This window comes from Castor canadensis, chromosome 10, assembly GCF_047511655.1.
Source record: "Castor canadensis chromosome 10, mCasCan1.hap1v2, whole genome shotgun sequence".
In the NCBI taxonomy this organism is placed as follows: Eukaryota; Metazoa; Chordata; class Mammalia; order Rodentia; family Castoridae; genus Castor; species Castor canadensis.
Window position 1 is genome coordinate 143313239 of NC_133395.1, and position 23000 is coordinate 143336238.

The 23000-nt window shown below is 53.0% G+C and overlaps 2 protein-coding genes and 1 non-coding gene across 4 annotated transcripts in view; 1 reads left to right on the forward strand and 2 right to left on the reverse strand.

The window, feature by feature from the left end:
• Cand2 (cullin associated and neddylation dissociated 2 (putative)) overlaps positions 1–17530 on the forward strand; it is a 30211-nt gene extending 12681 nt beyond the window's left edge. The window contains exons 8-15 of the mRNA XM_020177154.2: positions 1334–1626; positions 3135–3276; positions 3567–5069; positions 7480–7575; positions 9668–9837; positions 11204–11368; positions 14498–14605; positions 16440–17530. Of these exons, the coding sequence (XP_020032743.2) occupies positions 1334–1626; positions 3135–3276; positions 3567–5069; positions 7480–7575; positions 9668–9837; positions 11204–11368; positions 14498–14605; positions 16440–16664 (2702 nt within the window). The 3' untranslated portion in view covers positions 16665–17530. The remainder of the gene's footprint in view (positions 1–1333; positions 1627–3134; positions 3277–3566; positions 5070–7479; positions 7576–9667; positions 9838–11203; positions 11369–14497; positions 14606–16439) is intronic.
• Positions 17531–18539: 1009 nt separating this feature from the next.
• Positions 18540–22655, reverse strand: Rpl32 (ribosomal protein L32). 2 transcript variants are annotated; one of them, XM_020175608.2, is made up of 4 exons: positions 22546–22655; positions 21413–21513; positions 20794–20975; positions 18540–18722 (listed from the first exon to the last, which is right to left on the reverse strand). In XM_020175608.2, exons 2-4 carry the CDS (start codon positions 21506–21508, stop codon positions 18593–18595), a joined length of 408 nt encoding a protein of 135 aa, XP_020031197.1. In that variant the 5' UTR covers positions 21509–21513; positions 22546–22655; the 3' UTR covers positions 18540–18592. The 2 variants fall into 2 exon arrangements, with proteins under 2 accessions (XP_020031197.1, XP_020031198.1); XM_020175609.2 differs by having other exon boundaries at positions 22484–22632.
• LOC141413203 (small nucleolar RNA SNORA7) lies at positions 21582–21721 on the reverse strand. The gene has a single exon (XR_012438011.1). It is a non-coding gene; the product is annotated as a small nucleolar RNA SNORA7 (small nucleolar RNA).
• Positions 22656–23000: the final 345 nt, after the last annotated feature.

Genomic DNA, 23000 nt, shown 5'->3' on the forward strand with positions numbered 1-23000 from the left:
CTGAGACAGAGAAGAGACCCACTGAGATGACACAACTAGGAGGTGGCACAGCAGGGCCTTGGAGCCTGCTTTGACAGACCCCCCCCAACACCTCTGAGCCGTTGTCTTTTGTACATGGCTTTCAAGACACTGCCTTTAACCCAGCAGGGGAAGCTCTGATAGAGGAAGGATAGCCCTGATGGTGTGAGGGGAGGTCTGGCTGGGGGACTAACTTGGTGGCTTTTTTGCTTTGTGCCTCTGGTCCTCTTGCTCACTCAGACAGATTTCCAGGGCAGAGAGGCCCCTGGACCCTAAAGGGTCCTAAAGGGTGTGTATGGAGACTAGGGGCTTAGCACCTTATAGGAACAAGATCAGACAGGCATGATGGGGCCTTAAATGCCAACCAGGGAGTTTGGCCGTTTTCTTTCCAGTAATAGCTGTGGATGTTTCCTCTAGGGTGGTATAGGGTGGAGGGAACAAGCAGGGGTCCAGCAGAGGGGATGTCTGCTGCACTGACCTACTGTGGCTCATCCATATGCCTGTGCTCTGAGAGTCTGAGTTAGCAACAGACAAGGACGGATAGGAACACCCTGGCCTCTGAGTGTGTGCTGAAGGGTGCTCTTTGTAAAACCATACTCTTCTAAGTTTCACCCCAGGTGACATGGGCAGGTCTTGTGGCCCTGAATCTCAGCTCTGCAGTTTCCTGGCTGTGTGCCCCTAGGAAAGTCTCTCACCCTCTCTGAACCTTGCTGTGTGGAATGGGGCTCCAGAGCACCTTTATTTCCGAGGTGTGGCGACTGCTGCCTCTGGGGGCTTGTAGAGTGGGAATCTTCCCAGACCCAGTCTGGCCTTGGTATTAGTCCTGCCGAGAGGCCTGCGGAATTGGGACCCCTGAGAGACTGGGGCTGGGCTGAGGGAGGAGGCCCCAGGGGGTTGTGGTGCCTCTGCCTTGTGGAATCCCAATAAATAAAACACCACACAGCCAGACCAGAGGGCGAAGCATGGCTCTCGTGCCCCAGATGGGATCTGCGAGTCTCCATGGTGGACTCAGAAGTCAGTTTTTCCCTTGGTGCAGTCAGACGGTTAGGGACTGGAGGCCGAGAGGGCTCCAGTTTAATCCTGGTGTTTCCCCAACGTGGGCAAGCCGCTTCCTCTGTTGTACCTGTGACATAAGCCCTGCCCCACAAGGTCATCACAAGGCTGAAATGAGATATGGGTGTGCTGTGCTGGATGCCATCCCTAGCACACAATGTTCAAAGGGTGGGTGGCATTTCTACCGGTACCTGCCCCTCCTGCCCTGAGCACACCTGTCTGAGGAGACAAGGGCTCCATGTGTGTCTTGTTCCTGCCCCAGAGAGTGAGGACGAGTACAGTGACGATGACGATGTGAGCTGGAAGGTGCGCAGGGCAGCAGCCAAGTGCATGGCCGCCCTGATCGGCTCGCGGCCCGACCTGCTGCCCGACTTCCACTGCACCCTGGCGCCCGCACTCATCCGCCGCTTCAAGGAACGGGAGGAGAACGTCAAGGCTGACATCTTTGGGGCGTATATCGTGCTGCTGCGACAGACGCGACCCCCCAGAGGGTGGCTGGAGGCCGTGGAAGAGCCCACCCAGACCGGCAGCAACCTGCACATGCTGCGGGCACAGGTGGGCATGCCTTTGCCCACTCACCTGTTCCCAACCCCTCCATTCACCAGCCCACCTTCCCATCCTTCCTGCTGGGTGTGTATTGAGCACCTATCCTGCACCTGGTCCTGCGTACAGTTCAGCTCAAGTCCCTGCACCCTGGACTGCACAGGACAGTCTCGGGCAGGTAGTCAGAAACCCTAGTTGGTCTTGAGGATGGGTGAGTAGTTGGTTTTACTCTAAGAGTAAGCAGAAACCATGGGCTGGGGTGACGGGGTCCAGTTCACTTTGGAAAACTCACTCTGGCCGCTAGGGAATGGACCACAATGGAGCAAGAGTCACAGTTGGGGACCAACAGGAAGACATGTAGCTGCCTGGGTGATGAGAGATGGTCCCTGAGGCCCAGTGGCCACCGAGGGACTGACAGGATGGTCAGGCCCGAGAAGTAGGTTTTGGGTTGAATCATCAGCTTTTACAGACGGATTCGATGTGAGCAGGACAGGCAGGTGTCACGTGACTTTCCGGTTTCTGCTAAAGCGTGAAGTGCTTGCTGTTCCCTGGGATGGGGGAAAGTAGAGCGGAGGTAACATGTAGGCTTCTGCATGTTTATGTTTGAGGTCCTCATTGGATGGCTGCAAGTAGAGCATTTTCTGTTACTATAACAAAATACCAGTGGGTACTTAATAAGAAAAGAGGCTTATTTATAAGCTCAGAGTTTTTGAGACGGAAAGTGCAAGCAGCATGGTGTGTGCTCTAGTAAGGCCTCCCGTGGCTACATTACATCATGGCCAGAAGACATAGGAGAGGGAGAGACCACATGGCAAGACTGGGAGCCCGAGGGAAGAGAAGGGCCAGGCTCTTTTATTATAATAATTCTCTCTTGAAAGCACTGGCAGAGTGGCTCAAGTGTAGAGCACCTGCCTCGCAAGCCTGATGCCCTGAGTTCAAACCCCAGTGCTGCCAAAAAAAAACAGTAGATAATTTGAAAACGAGTCCTATGAAAACTACTTAATTCCTTCCAAAGTGATCACCCCAAGGACTTCACACTGACTGCACCCCTTGAAGGTCCCACCATCTCCCAGTACTACCACCCTGGGGACCAGTCTTCCAGCACATGAACCCCTGGGGGACATAAGCCATAGCAGATGCTGAAGTTGAGCTGTCAGGCAGGCAGAAGTTGGTGAGTTGTGCTGGAGGTGTAGACGTGGGTGTCGTTAGCATCTCTGGGTTTAGAAGCCCATGGGGAGGGAATCTAGTTGAGGGAAGGAAGGGGCCCCTGGTGGTAGCGACACACACACTGCCTGGGTGACCTGGAGCCACTGTTTTCTCTCTGTACTTGTAGACATGCAAGATTCTTGCCTCTGAGCATCTGGGTGTTGTAATCAGGTAGCAGCACAGAGCACTGGGTACTGGAAAGGCATCCTGAATCCTCGGCAGCCTCTCTGGGGAGACACTTGGCAAAGCCCCGGGGTGGCAGGTACACTGGAGAGGCCCCCTGGCCAGTCCCTGACCTGCCTGCCTGCCCACAGGTACCCCTGGTGATGAAGGCCCTGCAACGGCAACTTAAGGACCGCAGCATCCGGGCCCGCCAGGGCTGCTTCACCCTTCTTACCGAGCTGGCAGTTGTCCTCCCCAGCAGCCTGGCTGAGCACATGCCCACACTGGTGTCAGGTAGGCTGGACCGCAGCTGGGTGACTTCTGTCTGGGCCTCTTCCAGAACCCAGACCTCTGCTTGAATTAAGCATCCCCCATTCCCAGGCTGACACCCCTGTGGTGACTCCCCACCACTATCAGGGTGGGCTCCAGCCTAATTCCCTGTGCTCTGTCCCCTAGCCAATCAGTAGCCTCTCAAAGCTTCTGCAGAAGAGTTTAAGGTCTGTGGCTACTCCATCCTGCTTCCGTGGAGGGCCGTGTTGGGTCAGGCTCTGTGGCTCTGTAACCCATGTTGTATCTACCCACAGGCATCGTCTTCTCCCTGGCTGACCGATCCAGCAGCTCTACCATCCGCATGGATGCCCTGGCCTTCCTGCAGAGCCTGCTGGGCACAGAACCAGCCGAGTCCTTCCATCCACACCTGCCCACCCTCCTGCCACCTGTGCTGGCCTGTGTGGCCGACCCTTTCTACAAGATTGCAGCCGAGGCCCTGCTGGTGCTCCAGGTGCTGGTGAGGGCCTTGTGGCCACTGGATAGGCCTCGGATGCTGGACCCTGAGCCGTATGTTGGGGAGATGTCCACAGCCACTCTGGCACGACTCCGTGCCACTGACCTGGACCAGGAGGTGAAGGAGCGGGCCATCTCCTGCATGGGCCACCTCGTGGGCCACCTGGGTGACCGGCTTGGGGATGATCTGGAGCCCACGCTGCTGCTCCTCCTGGAGCGCCTGAAGAATGAGATCACCCGGCTGCCTGCTGTTAAGGCACTGACGCTGGTGGCCAAGTCCCCATTACAGCTCGACCTGCGGCTCATCCTGGCCGAGGCACTGCCCATCCTGGCTTCATTCCTGCGCAAGAACCAGCGGGCACTGCGGCTGGCCACACTGGCTGCCCTGGATGCCCTGGCTCAGAGTCAGGGACTCAGCCTCCCACCACCTGCTGTGCGGGCAGTGCTGGCTGAGTTGCCAGCTCTGGTCAGCGAGAATGACATGCATGTAGCTCAGCTGGCTGTGGACTTCCTTGCCACAGTGACTCAGGCCCAGCCGACCTCTCTGGTGGAGGTCAGTGGCCCGGTACTGGCAGAGCTGCTGCAGTTGCTACAGTCGCCCCTGCTGCCTGCCGGGGTGCTGGCAGCCACAGAAGGGTTCCTACAGGCGCTGGTGGGGACCCGGCCCCCATGTGTGGACTACGCTGAGCTCATCGCCCTGCTCACTGCACCTGTTTATGACCAGACTGGGGACGGTGGGACTGGCCTGCACAAGCAGGTGTTCCACTCACTGGCCCGGTGTGTGGCTGCCCTCTCGGCTGCCTGCCCCCAAGAGGCGGCAGGCACTGCCAGCCGCCTGGTCAGCGATGCCAGGTCACCCCACTCAAGCACGGGGGTCAAGGTCCTGGCGTTCCTGTCACTGGCCGAGGTGGGCCAAGTGGCGGGGCCTGGCCCCCAGCGGGAGCTGAAGACTGTGCTCCTGGAAGCCCTGGGGTCGCCCAGTGAGGATGTGAGGGCCGCAGCTTCCTACGCACTGGGCCGCGTGGGTGCTGGCAACCTGCCCGACTTCCTGCCCTTCCTGCTGGCACAGATCGAGGCTGAGCCCCGGCGGCAGTACCTGCTGCTGATCGCACTCAGGGAGGCCCTGGGGGCCGCCCAGCCCGACAGCCTGAAGCCCTACGCCGAGGATGTCTGGGCGCTGCTCTTCCAGCACTGCGAGGGCGCTGAGGAGGGCACCCGGGGCGTGGTGGCCGAGTGCATTGGGAAGCTGGTGCTTGTGAACCCCCCGTTCCTTCTGCCCCGCTTCCGGAAGCAGCTTGCTGCAGGTAAGGCACAGACACAGGCAAAGGGGGCTTGTGCTGAGTGAGCTTCGTCACTGCATTCCAGAATGTCCATGCATCATGGCAGAAGACCCACAGTGGGAGGCTCTGTGTCCCCGAGGCTTACAGACTTTCTTCTGCAGGATCTCTGGGACAAAGGGGACAGACAGAGCCTTTGATGTGTCCCTGTTGAAAGTACAATCAGCCCTTTTGCCAAGGGTGCTGCATCCACAGTCAACCAACCCTGGATTGAAAACATTCGAAAAAAAAGTGTCTGTACTGAGCACATATGGTCTTTCTTCCTGTTGTGACACAGCCATTCTAGTAACCTAGAGCTGACTCAAAGTACAGGGGAGGGAACTGGAGGAGCTGCTCTGGTGGCAGAGCACCTGCTTAGCAAGCATGAAGCCCTGAGTTCAAGCCCCAGTGCCACAAAAAGAAAAAACACAGGAGGATGTGTTTCAGTTCTGTGCAAATAGCAGACCATTTTATAGAAGGAACTTGAGACTTGAGCATGCTTGAGTTTTGGTATCCACATGGGTCCTGAAACCAGTCCCCTGAGGATCCCAAGGAACAGCTGTACAGTATGAAAATTCATGAGGCCATTTTCGCAATCCTTGGTTTGGATGCCAGGCGAAGGCTAACCAAAGTGCTTCTCTGAGGGGCCGGGGCTGTGGAGGGGCAGCGAGCATACTCAGGCCAGCTCGTGCCAAGAGCAAGCGCCAGTGTATGCTGGGATGCACGGCATGGCCCTGGGATTTGGAGAGGGGCAGGCAGGAACCAGGAGGGCAGGTGTGTCATGTCATGTCGGGATATGTCAGGGTGTTTCAGACCTCCCAGAGAAGGCAGGCAGGTGGGTTGTGGGTTCTTACGTGTGAGAGCCTCAGTATCAAAGGCCTCCAGGCCTCCGCAGGTCCCTGATGGGAGCAGCAGGTGCACTGACTGACGTGACGCCCGTGAGGCTCTGTGTGTGGCACCCGAGTTAATGCTGCTCTTGATGCTGCGTGTGTCAGTGTTACAGCTAAGACCTGTTGGAGTTGCTCGGTTCCTGGTCACCCGTGGACAAGGGAGCACATTGTTACGGACGTCATCTATCACATTGCACGAGGAATCTTGAGAGACAAGAGTCTCAAGAGGAAGAGTCCTGCTTTCTCTAGGCACTGATTGATTTCTGTCCCACGTACAGAGCCAGCTACCTGGCCACATTTCCTTCTTACCACCTGCTGTTGGTAAGGTTAGGACCCAAATTAGTGGCCTGCTCCTAGCAAGTTCCTGGAACTTCTGGTGGGCTCTCCCTGCACACACCCCTCCTAGACTCCATCCTCCTCCCTGCTGTTGTTTGCCTTTGCCTTTTCTTTTTTTTCTTAGCTTTTTCTTTCTTTCTTTCTTTCTTTTTGGTGGTACTGGGGTTTGAACTGCCTTGCTAGGCAGGTGTTCTCCCACTTGAGCCACCCCCACCCAGTCAGCCCTTTTTTGTTTTTTAGTTATTTTTTGGATAGGAACTCAAGCTTTTGCTCAGGCTGTGATCCTTCTACCTACACCTCCCATGTAGCTGGAATGACAGGTGTGTGCTGTTGGGTCTGGCCCTTACTTTGTTTTGAGACAGGCTGTCCACATCTTTGTCCAGGCTGGGTTCAAACCAATATCCTCCTGCCTCTGTCTTCTGAGTATCTAGGATTACGTGTATGAGCCACTGCACCTGGCTGGCTTGTTTTTTCTTTCTTTCTTTTTCTTTTTTTTTTTCTGTGGTACTGGGGTTTGAACTCAGGGCCTCACGCTTGCTAGGCAGGTGCTCTACTGCTTCAGCCACTCTGCCAGCCCCAGTGTTTTTCTAATACTCAATTCTCGAGTCATAGCAAGCAATTTAGAGTCAGGGATCTCCTGGCACGTTTCTGTCATCAGTAAGGGAAATGCACCTCCCTGCCATTCTTCAGCCTCTCCACTCAGAAAGTGAGCAGCAAAGCAGAATAAATGAGTTTTTCATCACCAAGCTGAGGGTGCTCTGAATTGTGGGAATCTCCTTGGCCTCCAGCCTGTCAGAAGCAGACTGGGGCCTTGCTGGACACTGAGGCCCAGCAGGAAGTACCCGGCCAGGAACTCAGGATTCACTGTGTGGCCTGAGGTTAATAGGAGCGTCATGATTCACTGGGAGAAACTGTGGTGTGGCCTCAAGGCGGGAGGGAAGCCTATCTGTAGCGAGCAAGCACCGTCTTGGGTACCATCACCTCAGAACTGCCAGTTCTTTCTCAGCCACAGGAGGAAGAATGCAGGGCAGGTTCAAGACTGCCAAGGAGAACGGTCGCATTAGCTTCCCCAGAGTCAGGAGGGGGTATTGCAAGTGGGGAAGGGGTGCAGTTGCAGCTGCATACTCCAGGTTGGTCTGCTTCTTGCTGAATGGCCCCCTTTTGTCCTGCAGGTCAGCCACATACCCGGAGCACGGTCATCACAGCAGTGAAGTTCCTCATCTCAGACCAGCCCCACCCCATCGACCAGCTCCTGAAGAGCTTCATCGGTGAGCACCTTTCCTGCCTTCCCCGGTGCTCATACACTTAGCCCAGGGTGGTCAGAGACCTGAAGGTCACATTGCTTCCCCTTTGGGCAGAAGGGCCTGAGTCTTACGTTGGGAGACCTGGGTTTGAATTGTTGGGTGGGCTTAGCATGCTCCTCTCCCTGCTGGGCCTCAGTGTCCTTACCCATCAAGTGGGCATGGTGCCCACCTGGAAAGAGCACAGGCTACTGGGGGAAAACATGCTCTGTAAAGGCACAAGCTCCAGAAAGTGGAGGACTGGCATACCTGAGCCTGTGAGCACCCAGCCACCCCTGTCTGAGGGCCTCTGGCCAGAGGAATGCTGGGAGGAGGCCTTGCCCTCCCTTGGGTTCTACAGAGCCAGGCTGCTCCTCACCCTTCTGTGCCTGGATCCTGTGGCCTGTCATGGGACCACACCAGAATCCCAGCCCTCTTTGTCCAGGAAGGGCAGCTACGTGGAGCCCCGAGAGGGCGTGGTGCTCACCAGCTTTGGCGTTGATTCTTGGCGCTGCTATTCCCTGGCTTGTGAGTATGGGCAGGTGTCTCATCCTCAGCTATGAAGTAGCGGTGCTGATCCCACCTGCTGGGGGCTGTGCAAGACGAAAGGGTCAGTGATGTGACCACACTCTGAACTGGCGGTCACATTCTCCAGCAAGATGTGGTGGCTTCATTCCGTGTCCCAACCCAGCAGGCACACCTCCCAGCTGGACTTCCCCTGTCTTGCCTGAGCTGCACATGGCTGGCACCTCCAGAGGCCTCCACTGGGAAGTTTTGAGTTTGGCTTTGTATGTGTGAACCCTAGATCTTGAGCCCTCACTGCATCAGGTGCGAGATTATGGCCTTTAATTCAGTTCATCACCGTTGATTCTCACAGACCCCTGTGTGGTATGTGGCACTGGCCCCATTTTACAGATGAGGGAACTGATTCTCTGAGAGGGGTTTTGAACTCACGTCTTGCCAGTTTCCCATAGCTGGGTTCTCGCCAAAGAGGAGGAGGACTCTGGTAGCCAGTGTGGCACAGTAGGAAGGGCCCAGAGGTTCCCTGTGCTGGGGTGGAGCCCTCTGCTGTGAGACTGCATCCTTCCTGGTGCACCTGGTTGAGTTGGACACTGCCAGGTGTCTCCACTCCATCATTATTTTACTGCAGAGGTAGATCGTGTGCCCATCTTGTGCAGAGCCCTAAATTCCATCTTCACCAAAAACTAAAATTAACAAAGCTCCTTTTCTTCCTTTGGAATGAGTCTGTTTGAGTCTATGTACAGATCCTCCTCCTCCTCCGATTTCTGCCTCCGTCCTTGTTTCTTGCCTGAATCAGCAATCACGGTTATTTGCCAAGTGGTATCTTTTGTTTGTTTGTTTGTTTTTGGTTTTGGTACTGGGGTTTGAACTCACAGCCTACATCTTGAGCCACTCCTCCAGCCCTTTTTTTTTTTTTTGAAATGATGGATTTGTTTTTTGTTTTTTTTTTTTTTGAGATAGGGTCTCGTGAACTACTTGCCCAGTCTGGCTATGAACCATGATCCTCCTGATCTCTGCCTCCTGTGTAGCTAGGATTACAGGCGTGAGCCACCAGTGCTCAGCCATTTTAATGTTCTTATTTATCAGTTAAAATTTAATTTAAAAAAATACTAGCGAAGTTCTAGGGGACTGGGGTATAGCTTGTGGTAAAGCACCTTTTTAGCATGCACAAGGCCATGGGTTCAATTCCCAGCTCCCCAGAAAAATAAAGCACTAGCAAAGTTCTCGAAAGTCTAACCTGCACACAAGGCACCCTGTGAATGGTGCTGTGACGCTCACAGCATTTCGCCCTCCTGTCTTCAGGAGCCTCAGGTGTAACATGAATGCGCTCACAGAGTCCTTCCTCTGAGCCAGGCACTCTGCCTAAAAGCCACCCCGTCCTACCATGGAGCTCCCCATTTTACAGATGAGGTCATCAAGGCTCTCCAAGGTCCCGTAGTCATGTAGGAATGTCCAGAGGGAAGCCAGGTGTCAGGGCTGCACAGCTCACAGTAACCAGGGTGCTGTGGGGAGATGGATTTGCATGTTGGCTCCGTGCCCCTGTCATTGTCCTCTGCAGGAGAGTTCATGGAGAGCCTGCAGGACCCAGACCTGAGTGTGCGCCGGGCCACTCTGGCCTTCTTCAACTCAGCTGTGCACAATAAACCCTCGCTGGTCCGGGACCTGCTGGACGACATCCTGCCCCTCCTCTACCAGGAGACCAAGATCCGCCGGGACCTCATTCGAGAGGTGCGGGGCTGAGCAGCGCTCCTGTGCTGGCCAGCTCCTTGTTAGCTGTCCCCTGGGAAATCTGGGCTGCTGCCACTTCTGGTGCCTCCCTGGCAGGGCTGGTAGCCTGATCCGACTGAACCTGTTTCTTCCCAGGGCCTCACAGGGCTGTCACAAGGAGTCAGTGAGTGAAGTCCTAGCAGGGCTCAGGACCCTCCGGGGATGTAAACGGGTGCTCACATGGCTGATCTAAAAATCCAACGTCTGATATACTCCAAATTTGGAAACTTTTTGTGTGTCAACCTGGTGCCACAAGGGGAAAGTCCCACACCTGACTTCGTGTGATGGGTCACAGTCAAAATGCAGGCCCCCTAAATATATATAAAATGATTTTTGTGCTGTGTATGTAAGGTCATGTAAAACATTAATTTTGTGTAGACTTGGGTCCCAACTCCACAGTCTCACCTTATGGATGTGCAAATACTCCAAAATCCAGAAAACTGAAATCCCAGAATGGCTGGTCCCATGCCAAGCATTGTACATAGGAACGCCCCAGCTGCAGGTGCTGGCACCCAGCAGCTGAGTCCGAATGCTAGGGCTCCGAGTTGGATCAGATGTGGTTTCTGCCAGCAAGGAGCTTGCGTGGCCTCCTGGAGGAGAGAGGTATCCGCCCTGCTGCCTGCCTAGGGCAGAGAGAGGGGTTGAGAGGCACAGTGTAAAGGTGACTGGACAACTAAGCCATCACAGTGACATAACAAGGTCCCAACTGCCAGGCATCACCGAGGAAGAAGTAACTCATTAGAGGGGTTGGAAAAGCTTCGCAAAAGAGAGGGGCGTTGTAGCTGTGTTTTGAGGCACGAGAAGGAGTTTACCATTAAAAGCTGAGCCTCGTGGTAAAAAGCCTGAGAGAGACCTGGGTTTGTAATTCTGGTTTGGCCTTTTTCCAGCTGTGTCCTTTGGCCAGTTCATGAACCTCTCAGCCTTAGTTTCCTTCCACATTAAAGGGGTTAGTGATAGCGCCTTCTTCCTGGGAGCATCTGTGGTGCTTGAGAAAGGTATCGTCTGTCGGGCTGAGGGTGCAGCTCAGTTGTACAGTGTGTGCTTAGCACGAGGCCCTGGCTTTGATCCCCAGCACCACACACACAAAAAGATGTCCTTTGTCAAGCATTCAGTACAGCCTGACCCTCAGACAGCGCGCTCTCAGTAGCTCTAACGGTCATGTTTATTGTTGCTGGCATCTTGAGCTGAGCAAAGGCGTGACACTTGAGTCCATGAGGCATGACCTGTGGCGGGGACACGGTGTGGAACACAGGTGTGCTGTGTAGCAGGAAGGGGGTGGTGTTCTTCCACCCTGGGCCACCTCCTCAGATGTCATTCTGTCCTGCAGGTGGAGATGGGGCCCTTCAGGCACACAGTGGACGATGGGTTGGATGTGCGGAAGGCAGCCTTTGAGTGCATGTACTCGCTGCTGGAGAGCTGCCTGGGCCAGCTGGACATCTGTGAGTTCCTGAACCATGTGGAGGATGGACTGAAGGACCACTATGACATCCGGGTAGGAGTGCACCCCTGGCCAGGCCCCTGCCCACCCTGGCAAGGGACAGCCAGAAGTGCCACAGACCCTCCTCCAGGCACCCATGACAGCAGCTTGTTATTCTCTGATAAGAAAAGGGAGCCAGCTGGGTGCTGTGGCTCACGCCTGTAATCCTAGCTATTTGGGAGGCTGAGACTGGGAAGATCTAGTTCAAGGCCATCCCGAGCAAATAGTTCACAAGACCCATCTCCAAAATAACCAGAGTAAAATGGGCTAGAGTCATGGCTCAAGCAGTAGAGTGCCAGCTTTGCAATCGTGAAGCCCTGAGTTCAAACCCCAATCCTGCCAAAAACCAAAACAAAACAAAGAAAGAAAGAAAACGGCACCAGGTTTCAGACCCCTTCCGTGGGAGCACGCACAGGCATACTCTTAGCAGGACGGTTTGCAGTGTTTAGAGATGTCAGACCCCAGACACACTTGCCTGGGCTTATCTCACGTCACCACGTGCAGAGCCTCTGGGCCACTCCTTCATGTGCCAGAGTCTCTCCCATACAGCGTTGCCCCCACAGCCCTCTGGGAACAGGGAAAGGTGGTGACTCCCTAAATGTCCATCATGGAGAACCCACACAACAGACTGATTGTGTCCCTCTGGTCACGGAGCGCCAGCAGCATCGCACAGTGAGCTGGACGGTCACCAAGATGTGCTGTTTCGATAACAGTGCTGGACCTTTGGGCCGTTTCTTTACCTGTGGGCAAAGGTGGGGCCACCAGGACCTGGAAGAGGCAGGTTTCTTCATTGCAGAAAGTGCTGAAGTCTACTCACATCGTAATAGGAGCAGTTGCCTTTTCATTGTAATGCATATGCAAAACGCAAAATTTACCATTTTAACCTTTTTCTGTTTTAATGCTGGGGATTAAACCCACCCAGGCCCTGGAGTACGCTAAGCATGTACGATGCCACAGAGCTACACGCTCAGGTTCCATTGTAACTTTCTTTTTGGGGTGGGGGTACTGGGGTTTGAACTCAGGGCCTCACACTTGCTAGGCAGGCGCTCTATCACTTGAACCACTCCGCCCACCCTGCTGTCTGCTTTGTTTGTTTTTCAGGTAGGGAGGGTCTCACCAGCTTTTGCTTGAGCTGGCCGTGGACAACGATCCTCTGTCCGATCTCCATCTCTCAAAACACTAGGATTACAAGTGTGAGCCACCACACCTGGCCCTCATGCCCTCCTCTTGACAGCTCTCCAGGGGAGCAGGCCTCCAGGGGAGCAGGCCAGGCCCGTTTGCCATGAACCCCTCTGAAGCTAGGGGGGCAAGGGTGACGTCTCTGCGGCACTCACCGTGTCTTCAGGTCTTCACTTCTTCAGCGAGAGAGACGGGAGACTTGGCCAGTTTGAGGCACAAGTCAGGAAGCACAGGAGTTAAGAATCATAGCTCATACAGCTTTTTTTGTTTTTTCTTTGAGACAGATTCTTGCTATGTTGCCCAGGCTGGCCTCAAATTCAAGATCCTCCTACATCAGCCTCCCACATCAGCCTCCCGAGTGCGGGGACTGCAGGCGTGAGCCACCTCACATGTACCGCCTCCTGAGGTTCATGATGCTTTCTGCTGTGATGGCCCCAACACATGCTGTGGGGCTTGTCAGACAGCTGCCCTCTGTGCCGTGCATCACTTGTGGGCATTTGCCAGTGTCAGTTACCCTCCTACAGGCTAAATCCTGACCTGTAGCCATGTTTAAGTGGCTTGCAGTTTTTATTTTGTGTTGATTTTTTTAATGCAGGTACCAACATTCAAAAATTAAGACATTTCACATGAAAATAGGGATTTCTTGCCAGTACAATGTGGCTTGCATCTGTAATCCTACCTACTTGGGAGGCTGAGTTCAGGAGGAGGGAGGTTCGAGGCCAGCCCCGGGCAAATAGTTCACGACACCCCAGCTCCAAAACAACCAGAGTAAAATGGACTGGAGGAGTGGCTCAAGCGGTAGAGCACCCACTTTGCAAGTGTAAAGCCCTGAGTTCAAACTGGAGTCCCACTAACAAAGGAAAATAGGGATTTCTTTTGAAAACAATCCATTGGTACTGAACTATACACCCTCATTCTCAGTGTATTAGTCTGTTTTCTGCTGCTATAGCAAAGTACCTGCAGCAGGGTATGCTATTAAGAAAAAAAGGCTTAGCTGGACATGGTGGTGCACACTGCTCTGTAATACCATCTACTCAGGCGGTAGAGATCAGGAGAATCAAGGTTCAAAGTCAGCCCAGGCAAAGCATTAGCAAGACCCCATCTCAACCAACAAGCCAGGAAAGGTGCCAAGCATCTGTGATCCCAGCTAAGTGGGAGGCCATAGGTAGGAGTATTTCATGGTCCAAAGCAACCCGGGTCAAAACTGGAGTCTCTATCAAAAAAATAATTAAAGCAAAAAAGGGCTGGGGCATGGCTTAAGTAGTAGAGCACCTACCTAGCAAGCACAAGGCCCTGAGTTCAAACTCTGCTACCACCAAAGAAAAAAGGTTTATTTAGCTCACCTTTCTGAGTGCTAAGAGCACAGTGTTGGCATCTGCTTGGTTCTGGTGCAGGCCTGTGGCAGATGGTATCACGTGACAGGAGCGTATGCAGGAGACTTCGTATGGTGAGGCAGGAGGTTCTCAGGACCCAGGCGGGAACTAGCTAGGATCCTCCAAGGACTACATCAATCCCTTCCCAAGGCAGTGCCCCCAGTGACCTAACCACCTCCCACAAGGCCTCACCTGGGTAAGGTTGGGGACCAAGTTTCCAGCATGTGAACCTTGGGAGACACCGAGAACATCTCCAGAGCCACTCGCCCACCTGGCCACGTCAGCTGGCGCTGAGTAGCTGCTGCAGGTGGAGCTTGTGCTCGAGCCCCCGTGAGCCTCTTCCCTCATGGACAGGGTCACCTGATCCCAGGGGCACCTGAACTTGCGACCTACCCCCTCCCTGGTGCCTCTTCTTACCCAGTCATCCACTGGACAGCAAGGCGTAGCTGGCCATGTTCATTGTCACCACTTACATGTTCTAGACAAGAAAGCTGAGGCTCAGGGAGGGAGGGAGTCCATGCTGGTTTGGACTTGGGCTCTGCTTATTCTCCCACCGTGTCACTGAGACCTCTGCCTCCTTTCTCCTGGGCAGATGCTGACCTTCATCATGCTGGCCCGGCTGGCTACCCTATGTCCTGCACCTGTCTTACAGAGGGTGGACCGGCTCATCGAGCCACTCAGGGCCACCTGCACTGCCAAGGTAAGCCCTTGTGCAGCCCCGGGCCACCTGCTGTGTTCTCTGAGCCTCGTTAGTCGTTGTTTCACCGTGCACCATGAATGTACTGCAGTGGTGGGTGAGCCGCTGCTCTCTCCTTACATGGCCCTGGGACATGCTTCTGTTCTCACCGTTGCCACATGGGAACAGAGACTCACAGGTGAAGTCATTCACCAGAGTCAGCTCCAAACCCAGCTGCTTTTTTTTTTTTTCATGAAGTAAGCACCTCTTGAGGACTTGGCTTTGAAAGATACCAAGGACACTATGTGATGGGCTCACTCTTCCCAGTCTGCTCAAATCCTAGCTGGGCAGCTGGCCACAACCCTTGTGATTGATTAAGTGATCAAGGACAAGGTCACTGCTAGACTGGAGTGTCTCAAGGTCCTGAGGAGGGAGCTGCAGTGTAGGGGACAAGAGCCTGAACCCAGAGAAGGGGTTCCAGTGAAGACCTGGTGAATGAAAGGCTGTGAGAGGGCAGGCACTAACCAGAAAAGGGCCAAGTATTTTTTAGGTTGGAGCTTAAAGGAGAGCAATGGTTTTCTTTTCTGTTTCCTTCCTTTTTGAGATGGGCCTTCCCCGTGTTGCCCAAGTTAACCTTAAACTCTGAGGCTCCAGCCATCCTCTCGCCTCAGCCTCCCAAAGTGCTGGGACTACAGGTGCACCCCACCATGCACAAGCAGGGATTTTCAAGTTACTTTTCCCCAAAGCTGAAATTTTATGTGGATGAAACAGATTAAAACTAGTGGCTCATTAATTGAAACTTGACCTGTAAGTTTAAATCATTAACACTTTGTATCCAATCAGTCCATGGTCCACCATTCTAACTCTACAAAGCTCTGAACACCAAAAGCGCTTGAAGAACTTACTCAGCAACAGACCTTGTTCCCTCCTTCTGTAACATAACGTACCGTGGAGGAAGTAGTGACACATTTGAGTGTAGGGTATTATGCCAGACACCGCTGAAATGTTATCTTCACAGTACTTTGTTTTGTTTTTATTCGAGAGAAGGTCTTCCTGTGTCGTAGCCCAGGCTGGCCTACCTCAGCCTCCTGAGTGCCTGGATTATAGCCATGTACCACCGTGTTTGGCCCTAGCATTATCTTTTCAACACCACCCTCCTCCCCGATCCTGGATTCCAAGCCCATCTGGCCACAGGGCTTTCAGAGAAGGGAGATGGACCTGGGTGGTCAGTTAGTCCTCAGCAATGCTTTGAAGAGAAAGCTTACTTACAGATGGGGAACAGAGCCCAAGGAAGCAGCCACCTGAAGTCACAGCTCTTGGGGGCCAGCCATTTGAACCCAGGACTGTCTGGGCCCAGCACCCAGCTCTGGCCTACTACAGCATTCTCGATGGGAATTGCTCAGCGTAGTTAAGTTGAACTTTACTCTTGAGCAGTGGAGAAACTACTGAGATGCTCTGAATTCACAGGAGATGGGAAGAAGGAAACAAACCTTGGGAGGCAATTCTGATTTTCTCTAGCTGTGTGTGCAGAGCACAGCAGCTCCCAGGGGCAGGGACCCATCTCAGTAGCGATTCAGTGTGGTCAGGGGCGCCCAGGTGGGCTGTAAGCACTGGCAGTACCCTGCGCTTACCGTCCCCGCTATCTCTGCCGGAATGGTAATTGCTGAAAGGAAAGGTAGGCGATTTGGATGGGCTGGTCACAGCCCCCCTTGGCCACACTGCAGGTGACCTGAAGGGCAGAGGCCCATCAGGGAAGCAAACAGGTGGAAAGCCAAACCAGCCCCGCTTAGGGGGAGCTTGTGGGGATGGGTGGCTCTGTAGAGGTCTACTCCTCCCCTTCCCTTGCCTCCCATTTTAGGTCAAGGCCGGCTCCGTGAAGCAGGAGTTTGAAAAGCAAGATGAACTGAAGCGCTCTGCCATGAGGGCGGTAGCTGCCCTGCTGACCATCCCCGAGGTGGGGAAAAGCCCCATCATGGCCGACTTCTCTGCCCAAATCCGAACCAACCCCGAGCTTACCACCTTGTTTGAGAGCATCCAGGATTCTACTCCCGCCCCTAGCATGGATTTCATGGAGCTCAGCTAGTTTTCCCCAGCTTGGGCCCAGCCTGAGGAGCCCCTGCAAGCCCCAGGCCTCATCCCCGACCCCGCAGGCTTCTTCTGCCTTTCCCTCACCTCACTGGGGGCCTCCTGCCCCTGGTGGGGGTGCACAGTGCCTTCTCCAGGGACCCAAGCTCACAGGCCCTCGGTCCGGTCCAATCTGCGAGGCTGGCAACAGTGGGTCCTTTACCTCAAGATGGTCATTCAGAGAATTACGGTGAGTTTCTAGTGACCCTCACACCACACCCCTCCAGTTACCCTGGTTCCTGTGTCTCAAGCTGGCAAATCCACTGTGCTCATAGCCATGTGTCCCAGCTTTCTCACTCCCACTTCACATCTGAACCGAGTGCCATTAGTGCTTTGGAGGGACACCTGTGAAGGAGGTGTGGCTCTGGCAGAGCAGCTTACCTTCCATGTGCCAGGCCCTGGATTCCACCCCAGAACAATCCCCCCCAAAAACACCCCAACTTAGTTCCATTCTAATTTTTCTTTGGTGCTGGGGATTGAGCCCAGGGCCTTGTACATGCTAGTCAAGCACTCTATCACTGACTACACCCCAGCTCAGAATGCTTTTATTTCTACATGACAGCAGTGAATCAGAAACTGAGAGGACACCAAGGTTTCTTTTTGTTTTGTTTTGCAGGGAGGATGGGGTGGGGGATTTGGACAATCTTGAACCTAATGTTTCATTTCTAACTCCTCTACCACCCAGACATAACCACAGGCTTGTGTCCTTCTGAAGGGTTTCAAATATGTCTAGTTTTTAGTATCAAAGATACACAAATATAAATGTCAGGCCAAAGTATTTTCTGTGACATCTGAAGTTAATAAAGAACGGATTCTAAGTTGTTACATTTTCCACAATTCTTGTTACTACTGTAACACAATCGAGTTGGTTTAAAGTCCTGGAAGTGACCAGTTCACTGCACAAATATCCAAGAATAGATTTTGACCAGCAGTAAGGCAACCTGGAAGACATTCACCTACTGGAACTAAGGGACTTATTACATTATCATGACTGGGACACCTAGAAAGGGTCATTTTGTAGCCAGCACCGTTTTTCTGGTAGGTTGACTATAATTAGAGAGTAAGGCTAGAAAGCAAAGTCTAGTTACTAATGTCTCCTCCCCACTTCACTTTGTAAAGGTTTGTTTAGTTCAGTTCTCAAGGTCCAAGGGTTGAGCGCACCTGGTGAGGCTCTTTCTTGCTGATGGGATCTCATGAAAAGAGGGGCAGTGTTTTATGTTGTCGCTGTATCCCTCTGATCTGTGCTCCCATGTACAAATACTGCCTTTTCCAAAAGTGGAATCTAAAAACAGCAGTAAGATTCATGACTGAAATCACCAAGGTTGCTCAGCATCATGAACTCTGAGCACTGACCAGGTCTATCATCAGTCATATCCCAGACCTTGGAAGGCTGCTGTCTTCCAAGTACCCAGGGCCGATCATGTAAAAGCAGGCTGTATCTCCCTGTTGTGGACTTCTGGACAGAAATTACAGTACCCTAGGAACACCATGAAAGAACTCAAGGGCGCTGAAGTCCATCTGATGCTTTTATGCACATTTCCCAGTTCTCTCAAGAACCACAGGTGCTTATAAATCCGCGTTGGTGAGACTAAACATGACTCAGTGCTGCCTAAGTGTATGGTATGAGGGCCAAGCCTTTCCCCACTCCACCTGCAGCTGACTCAGGCTAGTCTAGAGTCCAAGGCCCAACTTCCTGTGCAAGAATCCAGGCCTTTTACAAACCCCCTCCAGATGGAAGATTCTGCAGGGTATGAAAAGGCAAAAAACACCTCTGACAAGTTGTCAAAGCCCATCAAGAAAACGAGAACTAAAACCAAAGGAAGGAAATGCCAGATGACAGTTTTTGAAGGTTTATTTAAGCACAAATAAAACACACACGTGGGCCGTCTATTCGTTTTCTTCACTGCGCAGCCTGGCGTTGGGGTTGGTGACTCTGATGGCCAGCTGGGCCGCTCTTTCCACGATGGCTTTGCGGTTCTTCGAGGAAACGTTGTGTGCGATCTCGGCACAGTAAGATCTGGGAGGGAAGCAAGCAAGTGGGGAAGAGGCCCCTGGAAATGCCACCAGGGAGGTGCCAAACAGACGGCCAATCCTGCCCCTCAACTGCTGGCATTGTGGTGGAGGCTCCGGCAGTGACACAGGAGCTCTAGTTTACAAAGCACTCATCAAGTCCTCACCGTAGCCTGCGAGATGGGTACTACTTCCACTTTACAGACGACACCAAGACTTCCCAAGTAGCACAACGGGCAGGGCCATTATGAAAACACGTCCAGACTCCAGGTTCTAAAGTTTTCCCCTCAGACTCTCTGGTGAACGAACCCAACTCAACAGTTTCAAGGTACTTGGCCTTGTATGTCAGAAGTTTTGAAACTCTGCAAAGTGACCAAGAATCTGACTGGCTTCTAGTTTGATGAGGTGACTGATGAAGCCAGAGACGTTTTGAACAGTCAGTTCCCAACCCCTGAAAGCCATTCCAGCCAGAGAAGCAGGACTGAATGACTTAAGCGAGGCAGCAGGTAAACACTTCTCAAGAACTCTGAGAAAACAGCCTTAATAACCAGATTCCTACTGAGTGTCTGTGGTTCCTATCTGTAATCCTAGCTACTCAGAAGACAAAGATTAGTAGAATTGTAGTTCAAAGCCAGCCTGGGCAAATAGTTTGCTAGACCCTATCTCAAAACACCGTAACACAAAAAAGGGCTAGTGGAGTTGCTCAAGTGTTAGAGCACCTGAGTTCAAACCCCAGAACCACTAAAAAATAACCACACACTAACTCTAGGCAGAATTTTGATTTCACATAGAACAGCACACTAAAGGTCAAAGTAGTTGTAACCTTTCATAGTTTTTGACAAAACACATTGCATTTCTTTTCACTCTCATGAAACTCATCCTTGTCCACCTGCACTTACGTGCCATCTTAATGTCAGTAGCATTTCCCACACTGTTGCACAATCAATCATTCTGAATGGACTCAACCACTCACTACCTTCCTATTGTTTTCCAATTGGCCACTGCTGCAAGGATCTGCTTTGTGGACACGTAGGGATAAATGCCCAGAGATAGAACTTGTGGGTCATATGTCACAGAATATTTCTCTGGGTCTGAGAAACACTGCCAAGTTACTCCTAAAATATTTTGCATGTAAAAGAAATGTTTCTATCAGCAACATTTGCACTACAAATGAAGACTACTTTGTCACAACACAGATACCAAATTGTATCTGTCTTTGAGAATTCAGCTGTGGACCTGCCCACTGTGATTTGGATATTTACGATTCCTACATTCACCTTTTCCAAAAGAAATTTCCAGCACTTCGATGCCTGGTTAAGCATCCAACCTTACAATGACCTGGCCAACTCAGATCACTGGCTTCCTTCATTTATATTGTGTCTACAGCCACCCTGGAGAAAAGATCTTTGTAAACACACACATTTCCACTCAGTCACACTGTCCGTGTCCTTTACATTACCTGGGACAGTGGAGCTTTCTGGCTTCCATTTACCCGGACAGGAGGAAAATAAAACTGTGTGATAAATACTACCAAGGCCTCATACGGCACTCACCTTGGGCTCACCTCACTTATTCAAAACATCTGCAGCCCTGACTCCCCACCTTGTAGAGCATGCTTTCTGCCTGGGCCTTCTTCCTTTCCTCTCCCCTCAGATCGAACGGGGCTCTACAGCCCTGCCCCAGGCAGGTGCGAGCCTTTCCTTAAGCCTTTGGAAGTCTGCTCAGCACTGAATCCAGTGTCCCTTAGGTACAAGGCAGTGTGGTTTCCTCCCACCCTCACATAGAGCAGCATTCTAGAAAGGTCTGCCAAAAGGATGCTGCAGTGCTCACTCTGTCACGCAAAGTCCTTTTTTCCCTGAGTCTCTACACTTGTAAGGACAAAGGTCTCCCCCCTCTGAAACAGAGGAACCATTTTGAACTCCTTAATAAGCAGCCACTAAATTCCCACAGGGAACCACCTTCCATTTCCACAAACACACAACTACTCCTCCAGCACCCCAGAGTCTACAGTTCCTTCCAGAAACACTCACAGGCTGCAGACCCCTGGCCCGCTAAGCCAGAGCTGGGACCCCACTCACTTGTTACACATCAGAAGCACTTCCAGCTCCTTGACATTGTGGACCAGGAACTTCCGGAAGCCACTGGGCAGCATGTGCTTTGTTTTCTTGTTGCTCCCGTAACCGATGTTGGGCATCAAGATCTGGCCCTTGAATCGTCTCCGCACTCGGTTGTCAATACCCCTAGGTTTCCGCCAGTTACGCTGAAAAAACCCCAGATAGTTACTTACTCTCTGTGCAGCTCTTCCTCTTAGAGCAGGGAAAAAGGAACAGATTCAATGTCAACCAGGTGCTGTCCACGGATGACAGGACTTTCTGCTGCTTATGTTCTAAACATTAGAAATGCAGTCCCATTCACTTGTAAGCAATGGTTAAGTAAGAACAGATTGGGTGTGACATGAGGGCACAGCTGTGCACCCTGCTCTCATCCATAAAACCAGACAACTTCCCTCTCCTGCAGTCCTCAGGCCTCAAACATTATACAAACACACAGCCCTTTAATCATCTCAAGAACCCAGAAAGGCACATTCAAGAGCTCCCAGGTCAACTACAAGCCAGTTCGCCGGCAGAAGCTAAGGCTCTGAATAAAATGCAACAGCAACAGCTTAGCCAGCACACACTCCCACCTGCAAGCACCCACCTTAATTTTGACATAGCGGTCTGACTGGTGCCGGATGAACTTCTTGGTCCTCTTTTTCACGATCTTGGGCTTCACCAGAGGTCTGAGGGCAGCCATGATGCCTTGAGAGCGGAGTAAGTCCAGGTTAGAGAAGAACCTTGGAAAGAGGGTTTCCTGCCGAGTGCCTGCGCCATGTTGCAGAGTGTCTTCCAATCACCAGCTACTGAGCCAGCTGGGAATGGAATGGGTGCCTCTGCCGGGCTTGCTTTCCCTCCTGTTTCCGAAGCTGGCAGAATACGAGCCACTCTCCAGACGCGATCCCAGGAGGTTAGGGTCACCTCACCCACTCACAGCTCTGGCACTTATGCCCACAACTGGCCTAAAACCCAACACTAAGACCTAGCTCGCAAGGAGCAGCAAACCCCACCCTTCTAAGATCCCCAGCCACGCCGAACGCATGCAGTGCTGGCTCTGCAGCAGCCTCCACCACACAGAACCTCCACCCACCCTCCCGCCCGTGGGCCCTGCTCTACCTGGACAGCGTCAGCTCCGCCCTAAAGTTTCCTACCCAAGATGGACTCCCCGGCTACCCCGCTTTTCTTACTGCGGCGCCCTTCCTGTAGTTTACTTTGCTCGGCACTCAGCAGGAATCCAACACCCCGGCACCATGACACCCGGGAGAGCAGGGAGTACTAGTAACATCTTCACGATCCCGTTGGTCCCGACCCACCACCGGAACTGCTAACCGAGCGGACGGTCCTGGCAGCCCAGGGCTAAAGGGTGGAGCGAAGGAGCGCGGGCGCGGCGCAGTACACACGGGCCGCCTGGGCTGTCACGCCGGACCCCTCCGCTCGCTCCACGGCCGCTGGGAGCCTCCAAAGTCTAGCCCGAACTAGCACCTCGTGCTCCAAGGACCAAACAAGCTGTCCGCGGCCTCTGACTGACCCCAAGTGGTCCCCATAAGGCAAGCGGCCCCGGGAAGCAAAGCCCCAAGACGACCCCGGGCCGCATCGCTGTTACGATGCACGTTCCAGCAAGCCAACAGCGTCAGTACCCACGGAGATGACAGCGCAAGAAGGGAGCCATTCTCACCAGGGAGCGATGAGGCCTGATGGGGACCATAAGAAGACGGATGGGGAACGATTGGGACTCACCGAGTAGGAGATGGCAGCCACCACGGAGGCAGCGCCGAGGAAGAGGGAGGGGAGGGTGACGCGCAAGGGCTGATGGGAGCGTAACCTCTGGGTCCTGGCAGGGAAAAGTGAAGCACTTCCGGCTTTGGGTCCTTCAATGAAAATAAAGACGTGCCAGAAGTAATGCAGCAAAAAATGCGAAGTGCATCTGTGTTGCATTAGACATTAGTATCTAGGCATATTAATATCTAGGGATTGCCTTCTCTTGGGACCACACAGAAAACTTGGGGTTCATTCTAAGCTAAGACCTGGTGGGTGGGAACCTACTTCCGCCAAAAGTGGAAGCCATTTCCGGTTTCTGGACCCTTTGGCCTGTTCTCCACGTGCGCCTCCTAGTGGCCGGGAGGGAACAAACCAGAGATTTCCTAATAATTCTCTGTTGTGAATTTCAGTCCTTCCTCAGTTCCCGCAGGCAA

Coding starts and splice junctions, on each gene's coding strand:
- Rpl32 (XM_020175608.2), bottom strand. CDS start 21,508: ATGGCTGCCCTCAGACCTCTGGTGAAGCCCAAGATCGTGAAAAAGAGG. Junction 20,976..21,412: donor ACCGCTATGTCAAAATTAAG/GTGGGTGCTTGC, acceptor GGGTTTTTTCAG/CGTAACTGGCGGAAACCTAG. Junction 18,723..20,793: donor GTGCTTCTGATGTGTAACAA/GTGAGTGGGGTC, acceptor CTTCCCTCCCAG/ATCTTACTGTGCCGAGATCG.